The sequence below is a fragment of the Simochromis diagramma genome, unplaced genomic scaffold (genome assembly GCF_900408965.1).
Source record: "Simochromis diagramma unplaced genomic scaffold, fSimDia1.1 OVJJ01000107.1, whole genome shotgun sequence".
In the NCBI taxonomy this organism is placed as follows: domain Eukaryota; kingdom Metazoa; phylum Chordata; class Actinopteri; order Cichliformes; family Cichlidae; genus Simochromis; species Simochromis diagramma.
The window spans coordinates 1,149,014-1,174,623 of record NW_024387209.1 but is presented as its reverse complement, the minus strand read 5'-3'; the positions used below and the strand labels follow the sequence as shown (position 1 = coordinate 1,174,623).

At 41.9% G+C, this 25,610-nt stretch overlaps 3 protein-coding genes and 1 long non-coding RNA gene across 8 annotated transcripts in view; 2 read left to right on the top strand and 2 right to left on the bottom strand.

Annotated features, from left to right (window-relative positions):
- Positions 1-492: 492 nt before the first annotated feature.
- Positions 493-1,217, bottom strand: LOC120746320. The gene is made up of 3 exons (XR_005698820.1): positions 1,137-1,217; positions 910-980; positions 493-680 (listed from the first exon to the last, which is right to left on the bottom strand). It is a non-coding gene; the product is annotated as an uncharacterized LOC120746320 (long non-coding RNA).
- A 115-nt stretch (positions 1,218-1,332) lies between these two features.
- Positions 1,333-5,518, top strand: LOC120746297 (chromosome alignment-maintaining phosphoprotein 1-like). Of its 2 annotated transcripts, none has more exons than XM_040051737.1 (3): positions 1,333-1,472; positions 2,088-3,008; positions 3,796-5,518. In XM_040051737.1, the coding sequence occupies exons 2-3, from the start codon at positions 2,090-2,092 to the stop codon at positions 4,170-4,172; spliced, it is 1,296 nt and encodes a 431-aa protein (XP_039907671.1). In that variant the 5' UTR covers positions 1,333-1,472; positions 2,088-2,089; the 3' UTR covers positions 4,173-5,518. The 2 variants fall into 2 exon arrangements, with proteins under 2 accessions (XP_039907671.1, XP_039907670.1); XM_040051736.1 differs by having other exon boundaries at positions 1,333-1,597.
- A 126-nt stretch (positions 5,519-5,644) lies between these two features.
- fbxo3 (F-box protein 3) lies at positions 5,645-16,498 on the bottom strand. 2 transcript variants are annotated; one of them, XM_040051734.1, is made up of 12 exons: positions 16,321-16,498; positions 15,455-15,544; positions 15,186-15,349; positions 13,230-13,344; positions 12,939-13,143; positions 12,798-12,843; positions 9,754-9,838; positions 9,549-9,671; positions 9,359-9,474; positions 9,165-9,272; positions 9,008-9,090; positions 5,645-7,400 (listed from the first exon to the last, which is right to left on the bottom strand). In XM_040051734.1, exons 1-12 carry the CDS (start codon positions 16,413-16,415, stop codon positions 7,245-7,247), a joined length of 1,386 nt encoding a protein of 461 aa, XP_039907668.1. In that variant the 5' UTR covers positions 16,416-16,498; the 3' UTR covers positions 5,645-7,244. The 2 variants fall into 2 exon arrangements, with proteins under 2 accessions (XP_039907668.1, XP_039907669.1); XM_040051735.1 differs by having other exon boundaries at positions 5,645-7,397; positions 16,321-16,495.
- A 1,550-nt stretch (positions 16,499-18,048) lies between these two features.
- Positions 18,049-25,610, top strand: part of LOC120746280 (NLR family CARD domain-containing protein 3-like) — a 56,314-nt gene continuing 48,752 nt past the window's right edge. The window contains exons 1-4 of one of the 3 annotated variants that reach the window (XM_040051704.1): positions 18,049-18,078; positions 20,935-21,001; positions 22,238-22,522; positions 23,824-25,576. In XM_040051704.1, the coding sequence (XP_039907638.1) occupies positions 20,968-21,001; positions 22,238-22,522; positions 23,824-25,576 (2,072 nt within the window). In that variant the 5' untranslated portion in view covers positions 18,049-18,078; positions 20,935-20,967. Of the gene's footprint in view, positions 18,079-18,769; positions 18,788-20,922; positions 21,031-22,237; positions 22,523-23,823; positions 25,577-25,610 lie in introns of those variants that run through there. The other 2 variants (XM_040051703.1, XM_040051705.1) reach the window with 2 other exon arrangements.

The following is a 25,610-nucleotide window of genomic DNA, read 5'->3' as shown; positions in this document are numbered from 1 at the left end:
GGGTGTTCACTGTTCATAGACATAAACTACACCTTTCTTGGCTGCTACTTTCAAGCACATTGTGCGCTGTCGGTCCTGCATGCTGCACAACAACATTCAATAATTAGTATTTACTGCTGTTTACACTTAGCTAGATTGATGCGATGGTGTTGTGTTTAGTATGTTGCTCTGGTTTTTTTGCTTGTTTTCTCTTCTTTTTCTCTCAACAGGTGATCCACGAGATTTTTTTTCCTTCTTTCTCTTTTTAAGTGCCCTTTCTCACTGTCCCTCTTCCCTTCTGTTTTTCTTTTCCTTCATCTTTCTTTCTCCCTTTCCTATCCCCCAGCCATGTCTGTCCCGTCTGCAACAACTGAAAATAAAATAAAATAAAATAAACAATAACAACAAAGGTCGATCAAATGGACCAATACGGCAAGGCCGTGATGATCCTTTTGGCAAAGTAAATCCATTGGGTATCCTTGTTGGTCTTCAGACAACAATTCTGACGGCTAAAGAACCAAATGGGACAGGCAAAAAAAAAGAGAAAAAAATAAAATAAAATATTCCTTCATTAAGAAAAACACATATTGTTGAAAAAAGGATGTGATGGAACTACAGTGATGTTACAGTGAAGAAGAATTTGAAGCAGATGGTGTGGAGATCAATAGGTAGACGACCTGCCCTATCATCTTGGCCACAGCCTGTGGAATCAACACATAAATTCAGATTTCTTAAAAAGGGGTGGGGGAGGGGTTACAAAGTAAAACAGCGAAACTAATCCAGTCAAGCGAAACTGAAGCCAGGACACCGACTTTATAGACCCCCCTAAAAAACAAGAGAACAGAAAAAACAAGCAAAACAAAACAAGCAAAGAAAAATAAAATAAAATACAACTGAAAGGGAGTAAAGAAGAATAAAGAATAAGAATACCTTTATGAGCGATGACGAAGCAGTGGATGACAGAGATGTAGTGCCCTGCTTCCTCAGCAGGTGGTGGGTTTCTGGAGACAGAATCAGCCTTATTAATCACAGACTAAGGAGCACACGCTTCAGCCTGATTATAAATAATATTCAATAAACTTCATGTATCAGTTTCTTCTATTATCTTTATTCATTTATTTCTAGTTCACTTGAAAGTGTAGGCTAGTTTGTCTCACCAGAGCCGGAAGATTTTATGTTTTTTTCCTCTATAAACGAAGGAATGTCCGACGATTATAAAACACCCCAGAGATCTCGCGACAATTGAATGCTAGACGAGAGCCTGGTTAAGGGAATTTTGTGATTGGTCAGTGGCGGACGGCTGAAGTGAGTTGATTGGCTGTGCTGGAGGTAAACACGGAAAAGGGCGGTAGCAGAGAATCTGCTGAGCAGGCCGGCGGTTAGCCTAAAAGATGGAGATTTAATCCGGTTCAAATGTTTCTCCTGAGTCGTTTTATTGTTATTTCAGGTTCAGGAACTTTGTTACAAACTAACACAGCCGGCGGTGGAGTCAGGTGGGTGGAAAAAACTGGTTAAATATGTAGTTTTTAGTGCAGGCAAGCCTGTTAGCTGCGCTCTTCTATCCCATCGATGTGAACAGCGTGCAGGAGCAGGATAAACCGGGATGAACCAGGATAAGGTGACTTACTCTGGAGACAAATCTCACTCCTAAATGTGCTTAAGTGTTGAAATTGTATCACTGTTAATGGGGAAAAAAGATTAAATATTAAAAGAATCCGTTTAAAGGTTGAATGTATTTGATGAAGATAAGTTTACAGGCTGTGGAGGGATGGAAGTAATTCCTGGTTGAAGCAGACATAAAATATACTTTTTGTTGAAAAAAAAGTTGTTACAAATTCACACTGAGCAAATATTTCGAAATTGGATAAATCGAGCCCGACAGATATTTTGCTATTTCCCAATCTATTTATAACAAGCAATAAAGAAATGAAAACAAAAATATAGAAGAGACAAGAGAAACACCGTTCAACCATGTTATGACTGTTGGTGTTGCATAGTTTGTCCACCAGAACGCACTCTACATTTAGCTTTAAGAATTTTTTATCTTGATCTTAGTGGCAGTTTTCTGAGCTCACCTGGTCCTGACCTGCTCTGTACTATCTTTGCAGGGATGTCGGTTATCATACAGACTCGTGGTGAAGTAGGTGGGGGTGTCGCGGCTCACCTCCAGTGCCCCCACTGTGGCCATTTCTCCAAGAGCCACGCCCACCAGCTCTCCCACATTGCGGCATCCCACCCCTCCTGCCTTGACAGTGTGGTGATGGGACGCCTCGGGAACATCCTGATGTACCAGAGCGGCGCCCGGCTCTTCCACTGTTCCTATTGCTTCTACACCAGCAGAGACTTCACCAAGCTCTACAAGCACATCATCACCAAACACTGCATGGATGAAAGGGACAAGGGAGGCGACAACGGGAGCGAGAAGGGTGACGAGGAGGACGAAGAAATGAAAGATGCCACCAAAAGAAAGCAAACTATTAAGACTGAGGAAGAGGAAGAAGAAGAAGAAGAAGGGAAAGGTGACACCAAAAGAAAGAAGAGCAATGAGGAGGAAGGAGAAGGAGGGAAAGATGAATTTAAAATAAAGAGCATCAAGACTGAGGAAGAGGAGGAAGGATGCAGGGACATCCTGAAAAGAAAGAGGAGCAGTGAGGGTGAAGAAGAGGAGGAAGGAGAGGGGGTGGAGTCGGTTAAATGCGAGTATGAAGACAAAAGCGTGCTACTGTTTGATGGCGCCAGGTACTGCTGCCTAATCTGTGGTTGGAAGAACAAGCTGAAAGCTGTGGGTGTCAGCCACGTGGTGCGCAAGCACAACATTCCCAAAGCGTACGCCAACCAGGCCATCAGACGTGACCTTGCCACAGCCAACCAGACGCAGAGTGGCGGGGGGGTGGAAGAGGAGGAGGCAGCGGTGGCCGGGCTGAGCGGTGAGCTGCTGAAGGAGGAGATGGAGGCCACGGCCAAAGTGGTGCGCTTCATCTCCAACCGCTTTGTGTGCCTGATGTGCGGCTGGAAGACCAAACTCAAAGGTACCCGCCCACGCACGCAGCTCAAATCAAACTGATGCAGATAAAAGATAATGAACTCGAGGTCCCAGGTACGAATCCCTGAACCTGCTATTCTTTGTAATGACCAGCAGGGGGCAGAAAGCAGTTATTACATGTATGTGTAATGTAACACTTCTGTACTACTTAGCGTTCTGTGTTTTGTAGCCGTTTAACAGACTGTTACCTGGAGGACTGCACCAAACTAGGACAATAAAACTTTGTGGTGATACACTGCCCCCTGGTGGTAACATTTTAAAATATATTTAGAAGAGACTACCGTAACTACAAAAATGACCTTTTAATGTGACATTTACGTCTTAAAGCTTGTATGCATGGCACAGATACCACATCGGGCTGTTGCTTTAAATTTGTAAATGTGAGTTAAAATCCCAGAAATGAAGAAAAGCAGACATAAAACGTCAGAAAATGTAAACACAATCTTTACATTTTAATTACTCTTTAAGCTGACTTCTGTAGTATTCTTTTGGACTTTTAAAAATATTAGATATGACTTTTTTGACTTATTTTGTGCGAATTATTATATTTTATAACAACAGCAACAACAAAAGAATTTTAATCAGCTTATATTTGGTAATTGTATCTTTTTGGTTGTGTTTTTGTTTGTTTGTTTTTTTAAGCAAGCAAAACTAAAAAAATAAAAATCTTTATCTAATTGTTTTTCAAACCAAACAAGCAAACAGATAACTAAAAATAATCCAACATCAAAAACTATAGATTTATGTTTTTATTGTCATCTGTGTCGCCGCAGGTTTCGCCATCAGTCACGTGGTGCGTTGCCACGACGTCGAGCGGCCGTACAGCTGCAAGGACTGCAAGCGCAGCTTCTTCTTGCCGAGCCGGCTGCAGCGGCACATCAGCTCCGCCCACCGGCCCGGCCGCTACGCCTGCCCCTTCTGCTGCTTCAGGTCGCACTTCCTGGGAGGCTTCAGGAGACACTGCAGCCGCTGCAACGCCCGCGAGGAGGAGGGGGATGGCGGTGATGGAGGGGCAGTGGAGGAGGAGGACAACGAGGAGGAGGAGGAGGGAGAGGACAGGAAGGAGACAAGAGGGGAGAAGAAACGCAGAAGTCTGGGGATGGTGGCGGTGGAGGAAGACGACGATCAGGACGAAGATGACGAAGACTGAAAAGGAGTAGGAGCTACAGAAGCACGCGATACTCCGCTGAACATTTTTAACCTGCAGAGAACAAATATCTGTTTCACCGAGTCAGAATAAACTTTTTTTTTTTTTTATGATTTTTATGTCTGCTTTAATGAAGCTTCTTGTCTTAAATTTGGAGATTCGGGTGTTTGAAGCTCGACTGTAAAAAGAGCTTCAAATCACCGCCTGAAAATGAATTTGATGGCGTTTGTGGAGACTGCTCACATCATCAGCATCTGATTCTAACTCTTTAACAGACTGAGTTTGTTTAATTACGCTCAGCTGAATGTAACCGCTGGTTTAAACTTTATTATTCACGGTTTCATTCACAGTTTAATGCAGTTTAATGCAGCGGTCTTAAAGATTTTAATTTAAATGCATGTTTGAGGTCACTGTGATCTCATAGCAGTTTGTGTCTCTGAACACGATTTCTCATCTGACTTGTGTCCATTTAGCTGCCAAACTACACTGGGAAGACGGCAAACGTGTTTAAACTCATCACTGCCAAAACTTTTGGACACAACTGAACTCAAAACTAATATTTTCAGCTTTTAAAAGGTCAGAATTGAAAGGTTTAGTAATGATGTGACACATTCACATTGGAAACCCAAATTAGAGTCTTACGCGTCACTGGTCTTGACAGTGCAATTGATCTTTTTTAATACTCATGTATGGATCACCATTAAAAACTATTTGTTTAGGTCTAGGAACCGCTCCTGGCCTGCTGCTTTGTGTTTTCTTGGTTTCCATGGGGATGTGTAAACGGGAAATAAGCTTACCGTTAACGTAGACAAGGTTCAAAGTCATGCTGTTGTCTGTAGTGACTGCATTAACTTACTGAGCACTTACTGCTGCTTCAGTTTTACATTAATAGTATTAAGCTGACAAACGAAGTGGACGTTTATTGTGAAGTAGCCAAAGGACATGCAACATTGGTCAGCAGCATTTACCACTACAGTACAAGAATGATTTTTATCATCCATCCTAAAATGTCTGGAGAAGAGAAGAGCTACCTGACAGAGGTCAGTGTATGCACAAAAACACTTTTTTTCTACTTTTGGATCTGGATGACATCACAAGAGACCAAATCACGTGAGGCACACAGAAACCCCGCCTACCTGCTGATCAAACCTGTTTGTAAGGTGCAGCCAATTGGAAAAACTGGCGGCTAAGACAGCCTGTGGTACATGTGAAGCTCCTCTGGAAAAGTCTAAGAGCTTCCAGGAACTGGCCAATCAGAATAAAATCAACTTTAAGGGAGCGGAAACAATTTGTTTTATGAAAGCTGTGAAAAGGGCAGGTATCTGAAATAAACTCAATCTTTAAAAGGCTGGTGAAGTCTCACTAAAGCTCTGGAGTTAATCTTTTTACAGTGTGTGAGAAAATCACCTTAAAGCGAGCGTGTAAAAGTAAAGAGACTCAGTAGCAGTGAATATAAGATTTATTTAATTCAAACATACAAAAACAAACCCGCTGACTGTCCCGCCTCCACCGGACAGAAAGGAAGGAGACCTGCTTTAAGATACCAACTCAAGTCTAAGAAAGCAGCGTGAAGCATACAACACTTTAACCCCCAGATAAAAGAAACCCAAGTCCTCTTCTCTTATCACACTCTGCCTGCCATTGCGTGTACACATTATTTTGAAATAATATTTTTTTTGGGGGGAAAAAGCACAATAAACCCAGATTTTCTTTTTCACTGCACCAACTTAAAGCCGTATGACTACAACTCATCTTAAAGGTAACATATCAATCTATAGCTGCAAGTATTTATTATTGTATTAATTTACTTTCTTTATTGTGTCTCTCTCGGGTTTTAATACTGGCTGAAGGTGTGATTTGCTGGCACATGACAAAGGATAAGCACCAGATTTAAGGAGCAGAAACCATAAAAATATGCAATAAAACCTTTGGCTGTGGAGATCTTTCCTTTTTAATAACACACATATAACAGCTGCACTGCTCAGTTTATCCACTAGGGGGAGGGTTAATGTTGAATCGCCTCTCTCAAATTAAAAAAAGTGTCTCATATGAAAGCCTCAAATAATTCCCAAAAGTTTAGGCTTCAGACATGTGAGACATTTGAGTGGTTGCTCATCGCTAATCCAACGATATACCTGCTGTTTACTAACACAGGAAAAATTCAGAATATTTGATTTCAGGTTTTCAGATTTTCCTTGTTTACCTTTGTAGGTGTTGAATGGTTTTGTTGGATGAAAAAATCCTTTCGATGAGGCCACATTGGGCTGGATGGTGTTTTCTACACCAAATGACTGCATGCTAGGATTAAATGACCACACACATACTGAAATTTGCTTGCAGCGTCTCTCAGATTACACTTTAAGACGGCAGCATAACATCTTCTTACCTGCAGATACTGTGAAGTCTCCATATTTTTTGGAAAACAATCTCTCTTTCATTAAATTTTGGCTAGGAAGCCATAAAAAAACCAAAATCTATCAGTAGTTAGGCTTAAGTTCCTGCCGTGGAACCCCCTCCCCCTCCCTCCACAAACACGGCTTTTCTCATTTAAAGAAGGAGAAGCATTATCCCTCTGAGAACTAAAATCTTATGGACAAAAGTAACAGACCCACATTTTTTCCATTTCACAAAAAAACCCTCCAGATTTAAGTCTTGTAGTCGACACAAATCGGCATTTTCCTCATTCTAAACTGGAACCTGAAGCCACCGGCGTCAGTTTGTTCCCTGCTGTGTTTGTTTGGGAGCCACAGATCACCACGGTGCTCCTTTAAAAGGCCAACGCCAGTGGCGTCCAGCCCGTCTCATCCTCACTTATCAAACAGTGTCCTGACAAAAGCTTAAACATCCAACAGAAAAAGACCATTTCTATAAAACTGCGCTTTCACATTTTGATTTTGTTTCACTGGCAGCTGGAAGTTGGTGCGACTCTGTCCCCGTATGGCTCTGCTTGGTGGGTTCACTGGTACAACCCGTCCCATAATCCCCTGCTGCGAGTCAAAGGCCATACGGAAGCTTTTAATGTTCATCGACCCAATTAACTGACATCAGCATGTTATGATGTTGGGAGGTCAGAGGTCAGATGTGTCGAGGACACCATGCTCCCTCCAAGGCAGCCATGTTGATTCCCCTAAGGTCGTCGAAGTCGTCGCCGTCTCCGTCGCAGTACTCGCCGTCGTGGTCGTCGTCGTGGTCGTCGAAGCGAGGCGTGTAGCTAGCCAACGCCTTCTGCTGCTTGGATCAGATGTCGTCAGGAACAAAACAGAAGAGACAACAGAGAGCATGAGCAGCAAGTGCTGAAGGTTGGACAGTCTGAAGCTGATCAATGAGATCATTAAAGGAGGCGACGCCTACTTTAACCCTCCAATACAGAAGCAAGACACTGTGTTGGTGGCTGATCTGCACGTCTGTACCAGTTTTTTACCTGTTTGCAGAGAATTTTTGGGTCACTTTTCAGCCATTATGAGTTTAATTTTTGGTGGTCTCTGCAGGTACTTTATGGTGCGCTTGGACACCATACTGGTATCACACCATACCAAGATATTTAGAAAGCCTAACAGTGTCACTTACACTGACACAGATGTTACGCTGAAGTCATGTTTCACTAAAAAGCCGCTAGAGGGCACCCCCTCAGCAGTGAACAGTATGCTGAGCTCAGTGAGTTGTGCAAGATAGCGACTGTAAGTAGTAAACAGTGTAATTAGTAAACTCTTTAAATTAATTTTAGGCTTGATTTCTTTGAAAAAAAGGCGAGCCAGCCAACCCCGGTGAAGCTGTGTGACGGAAACACTTCAAACTGGCCCTGAAGTCAGCTCCTGATGTCCGCTGTCTGCAGCAGGGCTGCTCTCAGCAGCTAAAATCAAACAGAAACTAAAATCTGGACTAATGAACCGGGTTAACAGTCAGACTCTCTCAGTGTAGCTAATGATTTTCCATCACCAGCAGCTCAGCCTGCAGCTTTTACATTTTTAAACTCAGACTGCAGAGAGTGAGAGATGCAAGATGCAACAAACCTCCAGAGTACAGGGGACTTTATCAGATCTCCGAAGATCAAAATTGTTCTGGGACCTGAAACTGAAGCGATCACAACAGCCAAGTATTGAGGCTTCATTAATGTTTCTAAGATTCAAAGTTATTTAGGAATCTTGTTTCCCCCTCCAGGTAAGGAAACTAGTAATTCTGGTAACTTGATTTATTTATTTGTTCATTTTATTGGATTATCAGTTCTTTATGAATACACCTGACCAACACCTGAAGACAGCACTGTGGAAATCATGTACATCACTGTATACATACAGAGCTTCCTACTGATTCTTTTAATATACACAGCTCTGCTCGGGTACGTTACTTCTTATCTCTGTACATGCATGTGTAGAAACCATAATCAAGTCATCCTTCTCCTTGTGTTTGATTCCTGACAGTTTACATTTGCTGCACCTTTTACCTGAAATAATCTCCAATTAAGCACAAACAAATTGTCACAGTGGAAGATTTAAGAATATCTTAAAGCATTAAACAAACAATTTCTTGACCTTAAAGTTGCTCTTGTCCTTGATATCATCTTGGTGTTCTCCTCATCCTCTTATATTTATGTTTACTGCCCTCAGCTCACTAGAGTAAAGCTGTGCTGCATAAACCTGGAAGTTTGACTTTTCATTTTGTCTTCCTGCAGTACCTTTGCAGTAATCCTGTCTTTGTAGTTCCTTTGTCTCCAGTTAACCAGCCATGTGCATCAATGCCAGATGTTGAAAACAATCAAATAATTCCGTTTCAGTTTTGACTTCAGTCTAAGACCCCCTGAAAGTGTCTTTTGATTTTCAGAGCGTTGCAGAACCTCTTACCGTTCGGACCACAGGCTCTCTGAAGGGGGGGCAGACCATGTGGAAACGAGGTATGGCCACGTGGAAAACTTCCTCTTTACTGGCTATGAAAGAAACAAATATGAGAACAGCAGCAAAACATCTGGGAGGCGTTTCTGTTACAGGTGGAGGTAGTTACCTAGTCTGTGGAAGGTGTAGTGACCCTCCATGTACTCTGACGAGGTGGAGAAGGTCGTGCAGCTGGCGTACTCGTGTACTTTTCCAGGCGTCATGACTGGGAACTCCCCTGCACAGATACACAAACACACACATTCAGCAGCTGGTCTCAGCCAATCACAGTGGAGCAGCCCAGGTGTGATGCGGGCAGCGTACCGACCACGCCGGGACCCTGGACTTCCTCCACGTTGCCATCAGAGGTGGTGATTTTCCAGTAGCGGCTGTCGAGCTGACAGGCGGCTTCAGGCGAGGCGCTGCTGGACATTTCTATTCTGAAAACACACGCCGGGTCATTAAAACGCTGGAAAGAGGCGGTGAGAGACATGGCGAGCAGAGAGGAAGTTACCTGATGCGGTAGGTGAAGAAGAAGTGTGGAGGATGGACGGACGAAAGCTCTGGCAGGAAGGAGGTAGAAACGGAGACGGTGATGTCGCCGGTGGTTGCCACGCAGCTTTTGTCGTGCACATACCTGCAGAGCAAAATCAGCTTTGAGCTTCACAGAGGCTCAAACACACAAAACACTCATTAACGTGTGCGCGACTCGTAGTTACCTGAAGATCTGGTCTCTGATGATTGGATACTCTCCCGTGACGACGTTGTGCACGTAGGTCGTGAACCACTCCAAGAAACATGAGCCTGAACACACAAACACTCACAGTTTCCCACGTTTTCATGCTCAGGGTTTCTGCAGCTTTCACACAAAGTTAAAGAATCACAGAGAACAAACTGACACAAACTTATAATCTGTCTGGGTGATTTATCCAAGTGGAGGAGAGAAATAAATCAAGCAGCTGCTGAAGCGGTCCTGTGTTTAGGACTTTCGGTTCGGTCTAAAGTAGCTTATACCTCAACTTTATACAAATGAATGAAGAGTGGACGACTTGAGTCAAATGTTCCTGCAAACCTGAATCTATCAAATCACATTTCACAGCTGGATGCGTGGACAGTACCTGGGTTTAGTTAAACCACGGCAAAGACGAGTAAGCCCAGTGATAGACCCGCCTCTCACATGATGACAGCTGTGATGTGTTCCAGCACACTGTGATGCTGAACTGAATGTAGGGAATTCAAATGTTGTCTTTAACTCTGTGAGATTACTCAGATTCACTGCTAGACCTGTTGTTTCTTTCTTTATGGGCTCCACCCTGAGCGTAGGTGACATCAACAAGAAAGCAGTCAGAAACACTCAAATTCACCTGCATCTTTATCTGCTCTTTTTTCCACCTTGAAACTTTCAATGTCTATAATTGCCGTCTGACAGTTTGTTCAGCTCATAGATCTCTCGAACTATCAGCCCGAGAACCTTAAACCACTAAGAAACCTGCAGTGAGTCTGTCAAGTTGGTCGACCTCTTGCCTTCATTTCCTTCTCATTGCATCCATCTTCAGACAGTGAGTGTGAGGGAGGAGGTCCGTCTGCCTGACTTTTGCGACCGCGCAGTATCATCTGTGGAGAATTGACATTACAACTATGCCACGCCCCAGGCAGCGGACTTCAAAGAAGCATAACAGGAATGACTTCTTGGCCGCCGGATCTCCAGCTGTCTGTGTCCGCAACGGAGTATAATTAAGACCTCAGGCATCGTGTTTCCTTTAATGATGTGAATTTCAGGGCAATTTTGGTTTTCCGTTTGCTGTGTGGCTCCAAGACCCGAAGCAGAGTTTTTGTTAACGAATTTAACTAAAGAAAAATGGGTTATTTAAAAAAAAAAAAAAAATTGCATCAAACAAACGTCCGCCTACTTTTAGAAGTTTGGACTGCAGTAAAAACAAGAGCAGGGTTAGGGTTCAGGGTTTGTTATTTGCTCTGTTTAAATCCGTTTTAACCCACCTGACATATTGATTGATTATTTTTTTATTTATGTGGATATAGAAGATGTATTAATTTGTTTAAAAAAAAATACTGAGTCAGAGGTCAAACATGACATTTTAAATCTTTACACGACCTTCTATATATTAACATTACACGCTGAGTTGACCATGAAGACTGGATGTAAGAAATATTTGAACATGACCTTTCTCTGCACTTCTACAAAGCAGAATTCAAAATTTTTCACGTAATTGTGATTACAGGTAGAAAGTTTATTGTAACACCTGAGAGAATTGGACCTTTTTGTTTGACGGACTTTTGGACCTGGAAATGTTTAATGACATCAGACTGAACGAGAAGACAAGTTGCAGAAAATCTTGTGACATCCAGCTATAGAGTTCGACAGCAGGGCAGCAAAAACAAACAGATCAAACAGAGAGACGAGCTGTCGCTGTTAAAACTGAGAGGAAAGTGCAAGGTGAGACACTTAACAATGTTCATCTGAACTCCTGTGAAGAACTATGTGATAATACAATTGCACTCAAATACATTACACCCCAGTCAAATACAGTTAACTGACTGAACGTACAGAAATGTTCTACTGGAAAGCTTACAGGATACTTCAACATAGAGGTTTAAAAAGACAAAAAGTAAATGAAATGATTTTTCCCCCTAAAACCGATTCAGCATTAATCCTAAAAGCCTTTTAACAGTTCCTCTTCAAACTTAAATATCACTTAAATACTCATTGCACAAGTTTTTCACAAACTGTAAATACCAACTTGTCTTAAATTCTCTAAATATTTAGTATTTGTTTTCTCTTTATCGTTATTATTACCGCTATTTTCTGTTATTTTCTTCTTAATTTAACTGCATACTTCTATATGCTCATGTAAAGCTGACGAACACGAGCCAAAGTATTTCGTTATGGGTAAATGTGGCTACACTGTTTATCTGTACATGACAATAAAACTTGAAACTTGAAACAGCAGTGCTCAGAATGATCATAAAGGCTTCCTGTTTCTGTTCTGTTTGTGGTTTAAAATAATATGAGATTAAACTGGAGGCTGTTTTACGGGTTTATACCTAAATTGTTTCAGTTTGGTCTCGTACGGCTTAATTGAAAACCCCTCTTAACCCAACGTCATAAACTTCCACATAACCTGACGTGCACCAAGAAATGGGACAACACGTCGGGTTGACGCAGCCCACAATGACTAAAGGTGTAGAAGGTTACAGCGTAGGGTTAAAAAGAGCATTTGTGTACATCATAATTTGATGTACACAAATGTAGATTTCCTGCTGAAGCAAAATTAAGGCATCAGTCTGAATTTTGATTTGAAGACACAGTTGGTTCTAAGTGATGTTTAATTAAGATTTTAATAATTTAAGTATGTGGTGTAGTTTTAATATTGAGCCACTAGATAACATTGATGTCAGCTTTGATTACCATGTCAAACTTGCAATTCGCTAATTCTTGTAAATCTTCCGTTTCACGAACTTTGGAGAACGACACCCTGATCACAGCAATTCTACTGAAGCTGAAAGAATCTGGACTCTTACCTCTAAGTGTTTTTTGATTTTAGGAAAAGTAAGAGCGCTTAGACCAGAAATTATACACGTGGTCTGCCTAAAAAGTCACCAGTGACAGGAAAATGAAAACAGGAGTCATCTGCAAGTCGAAGAACTTCCTGACCTAAAACCACAATTCATACTTTAAAATGTTAAATAACATTTTCTGAATATAACATTTCTAACACAGTTGCAGATGAAGACTGGCACTGACCTGTGATGAACATGTCGATGGCTGAAGGATCCTGAGCCGTCTGATCCTGAAACACAGAAAGAAGAAACAGTTCCAAATATGTCCACTGAATGCTACAGAGCATTTACTTTGAAAGAATAAGCAGACAGTAAATGTGCTGACCGGGCAGGGGTAGAAGCTCTCAAACATCTGGCGCCCCTCAGCAGGCTCCAGCGCCATATACTGACTGAGGCCTGTGTGGAAGCAGAAGGTGAGCGGCAGGCAGCGCCTCATCCCCTTCCTCTGCTGGAAGCCGCCGGCCGCCGTCTCCACATCCAGCAGCACCTCGGAGCGGTAGTGGTTGGACAGAGACATGCTGCCCATCAGCCTGAGGACAGAGAGACAGGTGGAGAGGAAGGTGAGACAGGTAGAAGGGGGCGTGGCTACAGTCTGTGTTCTCAGGCTGACACTGACCCTGGGATGACCAGCTTCTGACCGTTGTGGATGCGGTAGGAACAGCGGTAGTCGTCTGGGAGCTTGCAGCCGATCTGTGCCTCGATGTCATTCAGCTCCACCTCGGTGGTGCCCTCTGAAGACAGAAACAGGAAACATCACCTTTAAAGGCGATGCTAATGGGCTGACAGATATAAACAAAAAAGGTTTTCTTGTAGTTTATCTTCAGGAGAGCTCAGACTTTACATGCAATTACTGATTATCAAGTTTTATAGAAAGAAGGTGACGAGATGTGTGAATGACTGAGAAACATGAGCAGAGAGCAACCCAACAACTTTCAAACATCAAGAAACACTTTACAGCAGAACTTTGTTTTACTGAAGCAGAAACAAAAGAACTTGATTCTTTTAGCTCAAGAACAAAGAAAATTTGGCAGAAACATGCAGATTTCTCCTCGTTACACTAAAAATGGCGGAGCAGTGAAGGCAAGCCTGAAGCCATCTGCTTCATCTGTCATAAAATAACGAGTAGGGCTGCCACGATTAGTCGACTAATCACGATTACGTCAACTATTAAAATCGTCGACAACTAATTTAATAGTCGACGTGTTGTTTGAGGCTTTGTAAGATCCCAAAAGACGCAGGAATAAGTAGTACGATTTAAGAGTGTAATAACGGACTGAAACAGAAGATGGCAGCACTGCATGTACAAGGATGCCAGCTGCCGTTAAAAAAAGAAGAAGCAGTGTCCCAGAATCCATAGCGCCCTGCTCCGTTTCCAACAATAGTGGCAGCTAGTTAGTTTTAATATTACTCTTATTATTCTTTCTGGGTCACAAAATAAACGTTTAAGATATTTTCAGGCGAGAATGTAACTGTGTAAACGTCAAAAATCTGCTCAGTTTATCAAGACACCACATATTTTGAAAAGCGCTCCGACGTTTTCGGAGACGTCTGTTACCCACCAGCTCGATAGCTAGCCGGGGGCAAGGCTCACTAGAGCCCGTGAGAACACCGGACTCCCGGCAAATCGTTTTCAAACCCACCGCCGTCTTTCGCTACTCAGGTTAAACATGATATATAAGTCACTTAGATAACTTAAAAATAATATTGTTTGGCTTTTTTTTAGTGTTTTATTTGTTCCTGAGTAAATCGTTTGGCTGAGATTAAAGTTATAGTTTTTACACAGCTGAATAAACGTCAAGCAGACAACTGATTATCAGAAGTGTGAGATGCTCGAGAATATACTCCGGTGTCCTGTTATATTTTAGATAGCAAGGAGTTTATTAAACTTCACCGAAACAATCTGCAAACTTCATTAAAATTTAATACACTGTGATCTTGTCTTTATTTTTAGTTAGCACATACCTTAAACACTTAAAGCTGTAAGCTAATGATAGTTATATAAGAGCAAATGCATGCTGGTGCAATAAGCTGTAAGTTGTACGTCCAATGGATGCATGATCTGATTAGTCGACTAATCGCAAAAATAATCAGTGACTAGTCGACTATGAAAATAATCGTTTGTGGCAGCCCTAATAACAAGTGAAGCGAGCCATGAAATTGTTTATTACTCAACTGTCTGTTGACTTTACTTAAGCCTCTGAAAACAGGGGGGCGTGTTTAAAATAGCTGTAATTCATAAACAGCTAATTCTGTACTTTAGTTAAACCCTTTGAAACAAACCTGAAAGTCTGGATTTTAATCACATATTGATTGTTTCGTGTAAAATCCACTGTGGTGACGTGCAGTGAACTTCAGGCTTTGTTGATGCAGTGAGCACAAAGAAAGCCAAACTCGGAAAGAATCTTTTTGTTAATGAAGAACGACATTTTTATTTAATTTTCAAACCTCTGTTTTTAAAAGTCTAGAATTCTGGTGTTGCCTTTCAAACAAAAAGCCTGGCTATTTCCAGTTTGAACCATGTGATATCTGTGCGAGCTGTGGTGCATCCAGCTGTTGAACTGTTGTGTGACACCTTTGAGTGATGCGATCATTCGTGGACACCTCTGCTGCAGGAAGCTCTTGAGCTGCTCCCACGCCCTCTTCAGCACTGCGTAATACTGGATGTACCGGCCCAGATCAGTGTAGTACTGCTTGAAGAGGCAGAACCAGGACACACCGCTCTGCAGTCGGTCGTCACTAAGTGAGCATACATACAGAGAGAGAGAGAGAAACAGAGAGAGGTGAAAAGTCAGAGTGCGGCGAGGCTGCGGCGAGGTGTAAAACGTGTCGGGGTGAACTCACTCTGTCAGCAGCCAGTGTTTGCAGCACTGAGACTTCCAAAGAGGATTGTGCTTAGAGAGCTCGTTCAGGCGCCTGCTGACAAAGCTGCAGCTGAGGAGGACGGAGAGGGGGAGGAGTCAAACACAGAGAGAGGAGTTTTATCTCAAACACATCTCGTGGTTTACACGAGAGCAAACAGATATAATGACACATCCTGAAAACTACTCAACTTTATTTAAAATTTATGTTTATTTAAAACAATAATTTTATTTAAACCTGAACAACATATTTAACTTTTTTATCAACTAGAAAAGTTTTACGACATATTTATGTACCTTTGCTGCAGGAAACCAGTGTACCTTAACTGTAATAACCCTTCTGCTATAATAATCAGAACATATTTGTGTGATTTCACTGAAAGAATCGGATGCCTGTGTTCTTTTATTACATGGATTTAATGCGCTTTTTAGTACTTTGATAATAAGTTTCAGTAGATTAACATGAAAAGGGTTGAAGCTAACAGACATGCGCAGCAGGGGACGTAAACAAATAGTTAGCAGCAGTTAGCATGCGGCTAACTGTAAACGCGATCATATCTCGTATATGGGGCGTTTTAAAGTCTCTGTGTTGGCTCTGCGCTACGTGACAGCTGTCATTAAAGTTACATTTTCATGAATACTTGCAGTAAAACACTGACAGCACCTTTTGTCACAACTCTTTACTCAGAATTACAAGAACAAAAATTAAAATAAAGGGGCTCGCCTAACGAGCTGCTGTCGTTGTTAGCCTCTAGCCTGCGTTTCCTCCTGCAGCTTGTGTAAGAAGAAATCAATGGCGTGTTTTCCTCTTCCTCTCCTGGCTACACCGTGGAGGTGTGGGATACGTACTGCATCAAGTCCCTGAAGTCCAAGTAGGATAAAATGTGCAGCAGCGGGTCTGTGGGCAGTTGATCCATCCGTAACTCCATGAAAGCGGCTGCCATTGTTAGCAGTAGTGACGCTGTTTCTTCTTCTACAGCGTTTAACGGCTGTTGGTGAACTTTACCTGGTGAACTTCTGTACTTTACCGCCACCAGCTGGTAGTCACTGTGGTTAACGATGTTTAATATTTATATATTTTTTGACTTCTTTGGTGTAAATTTTTGTGGCTTCTCTGTGCACTCTTACCTGTAACCTAAATGTCCGTAACAAGACGCGGTCTTGTCTGGTCTTACTGTGGAAATGTTCCACCCAGTGTTGCCAACTCGTCAGTAAGGAAAATCACTATTGGCTGTCCGAAAAGTCGCTAGAAGTCGCCAAATTACGTCATCGCCTAATTTGCATAATTGGTCATGCTACTGTAATAGCTAGGTTTCATTTGACGTAGACGTGACGTCGACGTAAAGCGCGAAATTTGACTGGCGGTCGGAAGTGAAAAAGATAAGCGCAAAATCACAGACAGACAGTACGCAAAATGCCTATGTCCTGTTGTGTTTACGGATGCTCCAGTAGGTCGACCCGAGAAACTGATAGACGGTATTTTAGGGTACCAAAAATAGCCCAACGAAGAGGAGAAAAATGGAAAATTCTAACCGAAAAACGTAGGAAAAAATGGATTTTAAATTTACGTTTACAGTCGGGAGGAGCAGAGTCTGCCAATGCCCGTGTCTGCAGCGACCACTTCATCAGAGGTAATGTTATGTTTGCAAACGAACTTATTAGCATTAGGTTGTCGTTAAATTCTCGTTTACTTAGTGCTTTTAAGTTAGTAGTCTAATATTGACTTGATTGGGACTATAGGCTGCCCAAGTGCTTTGGATGACGAAGAGTCGGAGGACTGGGCTCCGACGGTCAATCTCGGCTACGAACGAAAACCCAGATCGGAATCAGTTCTCAAACGAGAGAAAAGAATGAAGCTTAAGGCAGAACAGCATCGATGTGCAGAGGCGATTTTGGATATGCAACAGACGGCTGAGAGCCCGGATTTGAGCCTAGTGACAGTGGAGAACCCCGAACTGCAGCTTCCAGCTGAGAATCCACAACCAGAAGACTTCAGTGTGAAGTTAGACCTCTGAGAATGGTTTACCTTGAAACAAACAACTGTCACTCTAACGAAGTCCTAAGGATGTGGCATGTTTGTTGACGTTAAAGCCGCTACCGCTAACTGTTAGCGTGTTTAAGATAAAGCAATATAAGAACAAACACTCACCCTTGCAAACACCAAACTGTATCCATCACGGAGACGTTTTGTTCCAAGGTTGTGGACCCACCCGCTGACAAAAAAAATTGTACGCCTCCAGACTCTTGAAAGCTTTCATTTGCTGCCTAGTGTAGTAAGAAGTCTGGAGGACCAAGTAGTTGGTGATATCCACAGCCTCGATAGTAGGCAAATCCTTTACTTCTGTGGTGTATTCGGACATTTTCAAAGAATACGGATCACGTCCGATATAGTTTTTAACTATCTGTTTATATCTCTCCCGAGAAACGGGGATCTAAAGTTGCACAATAGCTGCTCTCCTGACTCTCCACAGTGTCCTCCATGTTTACTTCCGCCCTCCACTCAAAAATCGCGCTGCCTCCGCACGTCATCAGAACCACGTGACCGCAACCCAACTATTGTAACCTACGTTGTTGGAGAGAGAAATAACATCGTGGAAGAGACATAAAGTGAGTAAAAAAACGTCCTAAATGCAGTTAGAATTTATTTAGAACTACAAATTAAATTTATTTTAGCAATTATTGTTTTTTAATGTCACAATTCCAACCCTGCTCCTTTATCCGGGCCTGGACCGGCAAAAGTGACCCGAAACTGGCACTCTGGTGGAGTTACTTTGTGTGTGAGAGTGTGTGTTTATAAGTAGTTTTAAACCTTGTGATCCACAAAACAGCATAACAGTAAAAGAACTGACTGCGTTACAGTCAGTGCGGGAGCAGCGGCTTCGCCCATGCGCGATTCATTTGCCGTTTGGACGCACAGGTGTGAACGTCTTCTGCCCTGATAGCAGCTGGGGGAGGACTATCCTCCACCTGTGAGCGCTTTGGCACGGGCGGTGCCCAAGGCAGCGCCGCTGCTTGTTGAGCGTAAGAGCGATACGCGTTTTCACGTCAAAAAGTCGTCATAAATAAGTCTCCAATAATACTGGAAAAAGTCGCCAGATTTGTTGCTAGTCGCTTTTTAGAAAAAAAAGTCGCTAAGGGGGTCTGAAGAGTCGCTAAATATAGCGACAAAGTCGCTAAGTTGGCAACACTGGTTCCACCCTCTTACCCGTCCTTCCTTCAGAGGAGGAGTCTCTCATTCAAGGGAAGAGCTCACATGTTCCAGTCTTTCCCAGTGAGGAGTGCAGAGTCATCGTCTTCTCCTGTGTTTAAATAAACTGTAAGCTTTTATTTTATTTTTTTATTTCACACTTTAATTATTTAATGCATGTAGCAATAACACATATGCACAATGGTACTTTAACAATGCTAAAGTCTGTAATGTTTGTAAGTTGTTCGACTGGAACTTTTGTCTGTGAAGGTTCTCAGTCATCCAGGTCATCGTAGTCAACTTTTGGATCACTTCTCTTACTGAGACAAGTTTAAAATCAATGTGAGTACATTAAGTTTAAATCTAGGTTATTTCATATTACACTATGCTGATTGTTTACGTGTCAGCGGCTGAGAAAAATAGTTATAAATACTACATATAACAAAGTATTTTCACACTGTGATGCTTTGTGGAAGTTAAACACACCTGGCAAAGGGCCATTTTGGCTTTAGGGCTCTTCAGCACACAGCCTCTCTGTGCTGGTGTCATTAGTTTCGTTTCCTCTAAGGCTGGAATCAAATGGAAACTAAAAACTTAATTCAGCTTAATGAAATGAAAACAAGATGCATGATGAAAGGTGTGATACAGAGAGGATCCGACCTGACACCACACACATCAGGAAGGATGAAGTCTGCAAATAAAACATGGTCTTTATTTACCTAGTACACATTAGTAACTGCAACCAACTGCTGGCTGTGCCTGGCTTTAACGATCAGTCTCTCTCACGGCAGCAACTCTGGTATCCTGATATATCCTTTCACATCTTGTTAATGTATTTTTTTCCTTTTAAATGTATTTAAAACATTGTGTTCTACTGACTAAATTGAATTAAATTGTCATGATGTACGTAGATTTGGTTGAACCAAAATAAACGTATTACGTGGAAAACCTGCCATCAATCAAATTGAGTTCATCCAATGACTAATTTTTATGAGTGTAGGAGGCAAAAAGCTGACAGCGTGGCTCATACGGGTGAGTGAGGGTTCCTGCAACATGATTTGGTTTGATTTGCATGTCACTGAGTGAATGAAGCACAACAGTAGGATTGTGACACACGACCCACAGATGGACACTTCTGCGTGTGTCAGTTCAACAGTGCTTTATTTACAATCAGGACTGTCCCTGCAGTTTCTGGCTCCTGCCCCTCCGTCACTCCTGTTGTCACTCTGCCGCTTCTTCTCACTGCAAGACATAAGAAAAGTCTCTCCTCATCAAGTCATTTCCGCACACCTGTTCCTTCCCACCTCTGCACCGCCCTGCATCACCCCTCCTCTGCAGCAGGCCAAAGACCAAGCCCTCGCCACAGCGATGTTTCATATATTTGGTCACCAGGTTTCACACATCTCAGGAAGGATTTAGTCCCACTCCTTTTTACAGAAACTCTCTAAATCCTTCAGGTTTCTTCCCTGCTGACTGGCATCTTGAAGCTTCAGCTCTTCACAGATTTTCTATTCTGAGGTCCTGGACCTTAATTTACTTCTTCTTTAGCCACATCTGTGTTTCTTTGGGGTTATCCCCTGGGTCATTGTCATGTTGGAAGGCTTTATGGTACACGGTCTTAATTGGCTACTTGGTGCAAGGAAGTTGTCCTGTGCTCTAGAAAGAAAAAGACTCAAAAATAAGACTGTGCTTGCAATAAATTTAATAATACAATTGAAGATGTGACAGAAGAGTGCTAAGGTCTGCAGATCTACAAACATGCTGTGTTACAACATGTTTGAAGGTAACTGGGACAGAGCCAGACATCAGAAAGGCATTAATTAGCCCAGTGATACATGGCTCAAGAGTAGACCTATTAAAAACATCCTTGAGGAGACAGGGTAGGAAGCTGTCACCTTAACAGATCAGCACACATGCTGAACTATTTCAATTAAAAAGGAGAGAGACACCTGCTCAAAGTTCACAAAGAAAACTGGGCAAACAGGATGAACAACGTGATCTAAGACAGGATCTGAGGGGAAAGACCTGATAGGACAATCCGTTTTTTTGATTTTTTTAAATGTGGAAAAAATTTTCATATGTTTGCTGGGTTTTTCTCTGTATGTATTATTGTAGGGTCTACCTTACAATATAAAGCACCTTGAGGCATCTGTTGTTGGGATTTGTGTTATATAAATAAAACTGAATGAATAAGAATAGAGTGCGATAGAAGTAGAATCCCAAAGCAGCTTAAATAGCTCTACAATCTGAAAATCTCCTGTGGTGTTCTGTTCTAGAGCAAAGCTGCAGCAGGCCGTAGAGGAGTGCTGATGGATTCGCCAAACCAAGCAGCTTGCTCAGCAGGTAGGAGCCAGAAGGCTATTTGACAAGATGTAAGTAAGACAAATAAACATGAAACAAAAAAGTCCTCAAAAGAATAATAGAGCACTCTGTACTTCGTGTACAGACATTGTTTATGGTTTATTCACCAAAATACATAAACATACATACATGAGAGAGTTAAAGTTGGCACAGTTAAATAAGGCAACTTTTTTAAAAATAACTACATATTAGTTGAAGCAGCCATAGGGCACCGAGAAGCACTGTGTAGGGACCGTACCTTGCTCAGGGGTACCTAGGGTACTTATTGAGTGGATTCAAACCCCCAACCTTCCGATCACGGGGCCGCCACTCTACCTACTGAGCTATCCCTGCCCGTGTTTGTTAGCAGTTAAATTCTTTTTCTATAAAACGAGTAACTGTGTATTAAATTTCAGTGAAATCTAATTTATGTTTATTTACCTTTTATTTAATAGGGACAGTTCACTTTAACATAAGTACTTAGGTGCATCATGAATAAATACCCCGTTTTCTGCTGTGCAGGCTGATTTTTTTTTATCTGCAGTTACTGGCAAGTTGACTGGAATTTATTGACAGTAATAATTCATAGATAAGAGCCAGAAGTACATGAACAGCAAAAGAAAGACCTACCTGTGTAACACATTAAATATTACATTAAATATATTTTAAATGTAAAATAATGTGAAGTTTTTGGGTCTCATCCATATGAAAATTAAATGCAAGGACTGCAGCACAAATCATTATGTGCGTGTGGTGTCATATCATTATTTTCATGCCTTTTTCTAAAGTTACTTGTTAATTTTCTGCTTTCTATAGTTGTGTAAAGCACTTTGAGTGCTTGGGTAAAGTAGAAAAACACTGTATAAGAACTGTCTATTTACCATTTGCCAAAAAGAAGTGGGATACACTTATAATATAAATCCTTTATTTAGCTATGGACTGACTATATTACTTAAAAACTGGTACTATCAAGGTTAGACTGGCCTGCTGCAAGGTTCACTTTGATAAACTCCTGTAACACTGAACAAGTTTATCTGTTAAAATAATGATACATATAAGCAGACTTCACTACGCTGGAGGTTTGCAGAGGCTACTCATAGAGAGTTAACTGTTAAATCTATGTTGGCTGAGCTGACTGACTGAGTTACTAAACTTGTTATTTCAAAAACAAATCAACTATTTAAACAAACAAAACAAAAACAAATTCTTCATTTCAGTTTATTATATTTCTTTCCACAGAGAAGGAGCTTGCCAGAATGCGAACACAGTTTGTGGAGAGGGTGACAGCAGAAAATCTCACACAGCTACTTGAAGCCCTTGTAATAGACAATGTCTTGAATCAGTTGGAGAAAGAAAGGATACAGGAAATAAACCAAAGTAGAGCAAACAAGGCACGCGACTTCATTGACATCGTGAAGAAAAAGGGAGAAAAAGCCTGCAGGATAATGACCAGTCACCTTCGAACCATTGATCCTACAGTTTACTGTCAGCTAGGTTTGTCCTCTGGGCCATCTGTTCATTTAGGTGAGATCAAATATTTTGTTATTAATATATTATTGCGTTATTTGTTAGAGCACTAACCTTTGTCTGTTGTGTGTGTGTGTGTGTGTGTGTGTGTGTGTGTGTGTGTGTGTGTGTGTGTGTGTGTGTGTGTGTGTGTGTGTGTGTGTGTGTCCATCCATTTATGTTTAACCATTTCCAGTTTAGAAATTTCCCCTGGAGAAGTGATCTGACTCTAATCCATTCTTGAGTTGCCCTCTTTGGCTTTTAGGTCCCGGTTCACTGATAATTTCCCGATGAATGAAAATGATGTTTCCTTATGAGGGATTGTCCTGAAATGCCTTTTATGGTGCTAAAACCTACTCCAGCTGGGGACTTCATTGTACTTCCCTTGGATTTCACTGTTCATATACTATTTTTATATTTTACTGGGAGGAATGGCCTGTCCAATCTGAACTTGAATCGTGTTCTCTTATTGGACTGTTGTGGTTATCAGACTTTATCTATGAGGAACAGAACAGTGTTCACCATCTGGAGGACACCCAGGTCCAGGACAGTTGTAGGCAAGCCAAGAGGCTAAAAGAATAAAACTGTGGATACAAGTAACGGAAACTGACATCCTCCCTCATGGGCTTTGCTTTAAAAAAGCCTTTTTTGCTTTTAAATGTGCTATAGAATTAAAATTTATATTAACATTAAGTGGAAATCATGTCTCTATCTTAAATTTATGTTGTAGGTACATTACAACTGCAAACCTTTCCGAAACCCCACACTATAACTTAAGCCATAACTTCATATGCATCTCCCTAAAAATGTACCTACAACTTGTGCTGATGCAGCCTGCAACTACTGTGATTGGTCCATTTATTACTGTTGTTAACCTCTACGTATTTTTGGAGAAGTGGAAACTTTTGCATTTGCACAGTCTATATACACGCTGGAAATAGTACTGGCCACTTGCAAAGTTTACATTGTAGAATCTACAGACGTGTAGATCATGTATATGCATGCACCATCATCAGGGTTTGGCTGGGAAAGCCTTGATGTCTCCACAAAAGAGCTTAAGGTGATGGTGGGATGAGCATTTCCACTTAGACTGCCCCCATGGTTTGGACCTAGATAGGTGGCACAAAATAGATGGATGGACAACAAAAAAAGCTCATCCGAAATTGAATAAAACAACCACAACAGTCCAAAAATCATACATATTTGTGTGTTTCTATTAGCAGCACTTGACAAGTGTCATCTTAAATTTAAATCTACTCTGAAGAACAAGTTCCAGCGTGTGTTTGAATACACAAAATGTTGTTTCTCTATTCTTTTAGGATTCTCCAGCATGTGTCAGAATAAAATTAAATCTAACCTGAAGAAGTTCCAGTGTGTGTTTGAGGGAATTGCTAAAGCCGGAAATCCAACCCTTCTGAATCAGATCTACACAGAGCTCTACATCACAGAGGGAGGGACTGCAGAGGTCAATCAAGAACATGAGGTCAGACAAATTGAAACAGCATCAAGAAAACCATACAGACCAGAAACAATAAGATTAGAAGACATCTTTAAAGGCCCACCTGGAAAAGAACAACCAGTCAGAAAAGTACTAACTATGGGAGGGGCTGGCTTTGGGAAAACTTTGTTAACACAGAAGTTCACTCTGGACTGGGCTGAAGACAAAACCAACCAGGACATCCAGTTCATATTTCCATTCACTTTCAGAGAGCTGAATGTGCTGAAGGAGAAAAAGTTCAGCTTGGTGGAACTCGTTCATCGCTTCTTTATTGAAACCAAAGAAGCAGGAATCTGCAGCTTTGAAGACTTCCAGGTTGTGTTCATCTTTGATGGTCTGGATGAGTGTCGACTTCCTCTAGACTTCCACAATACAGAAATCCTCACTGACCCCAGAGAGTCCACTTCTGTGGTTTTGCTACTAACAAACCTCATCAAGGGCAACCTGCTTCCCTCTGCTCACCTCTGGATAACCACACGACCTGCAGCAGCCAATCAGATCCCTTCGGACTGTGTTGACATGGTGACAGAAATCAGAGGGTTCACTGACCCACAGAAGGAGGAATACTTCAAGAAGAGATTCGCTAATGAGAAGCGGTCCAGGAGCATCATCTCTCACATCAAGACATCACAAAGCCTCCACATTATGTGCCACATCCCAGTCTTCTGCTGGATCACTGCTACAGTTCTGGAGCACATGTTGAGAACCACAGAGGTGAGAAAGCTACCCAAGACCCTGACTGAGATGTACATCCACTTCTTGGTGGTTCAGGTCAAAGTGAAAAAGGTCAAGTATGATGGAGGAGTTGAGACAGATCCACACTGGAGTCCAGAGAGCAGGGAGATGATTGAGTCTCTGGGGAAACTGGCTTTTGATCAGCTGCAGAAAGGAAACCTGATCTTCTATGAATCAGACCTGACAGAGTGTGGCATCGATATCACAGCAGCATCAGTGTACTCAGGAGTGTTCACACAGATCTTTAAAGAGGAGAGAGGACTGTACCAGGACAAGGTGTTCTGCTTCATCCATCTAAGTGTTCAGGAGTTTTTGGCTGCTCTTCATGTCTATCTGACCTTCATCCACTCTGGAGTCAATCTGCTGGAAGAACAACAAACTGGGGCAGACTTCTACAATACTGCTGTGAACAAGGCCTTACAGAGTCCAAATGGACACCTGGACTTGTTTCTTCGCTTCCTCCTGGGTCTATCACTGCAGACCAATCAGAGTCGCCTGCAAGGCCTGCTGACACAGACAAGAAGTCCACAGACCAATGAGGAAAGAGTTCAGTACATCAAGAAGAAGCTCAATGAAAATCTGTCTGTAGAGAAAAGCATAAACCTGTTTCACTGTCTGAATGAACTGAATGATCGTTCTCTAGTGAAGGAGATCCAACAGGCCCTGAGTTCAGGAAGTCTCTCTACAGATAAATTGTCTCCTGCTCAGTGGTCAGCCCTGGTCTTCGACTTACTTTCATCAGAAGAAGATCTGGATGAGTTTGACCTGAAGAAATACGCTGCTTCAGAGGAGGCTCTTCTGAGACTGATGCCAGTGGTCAAAGCTTCCAGTAAAGCTCTGTAAGTTATATATATTTTTAAATGCATTGCCATC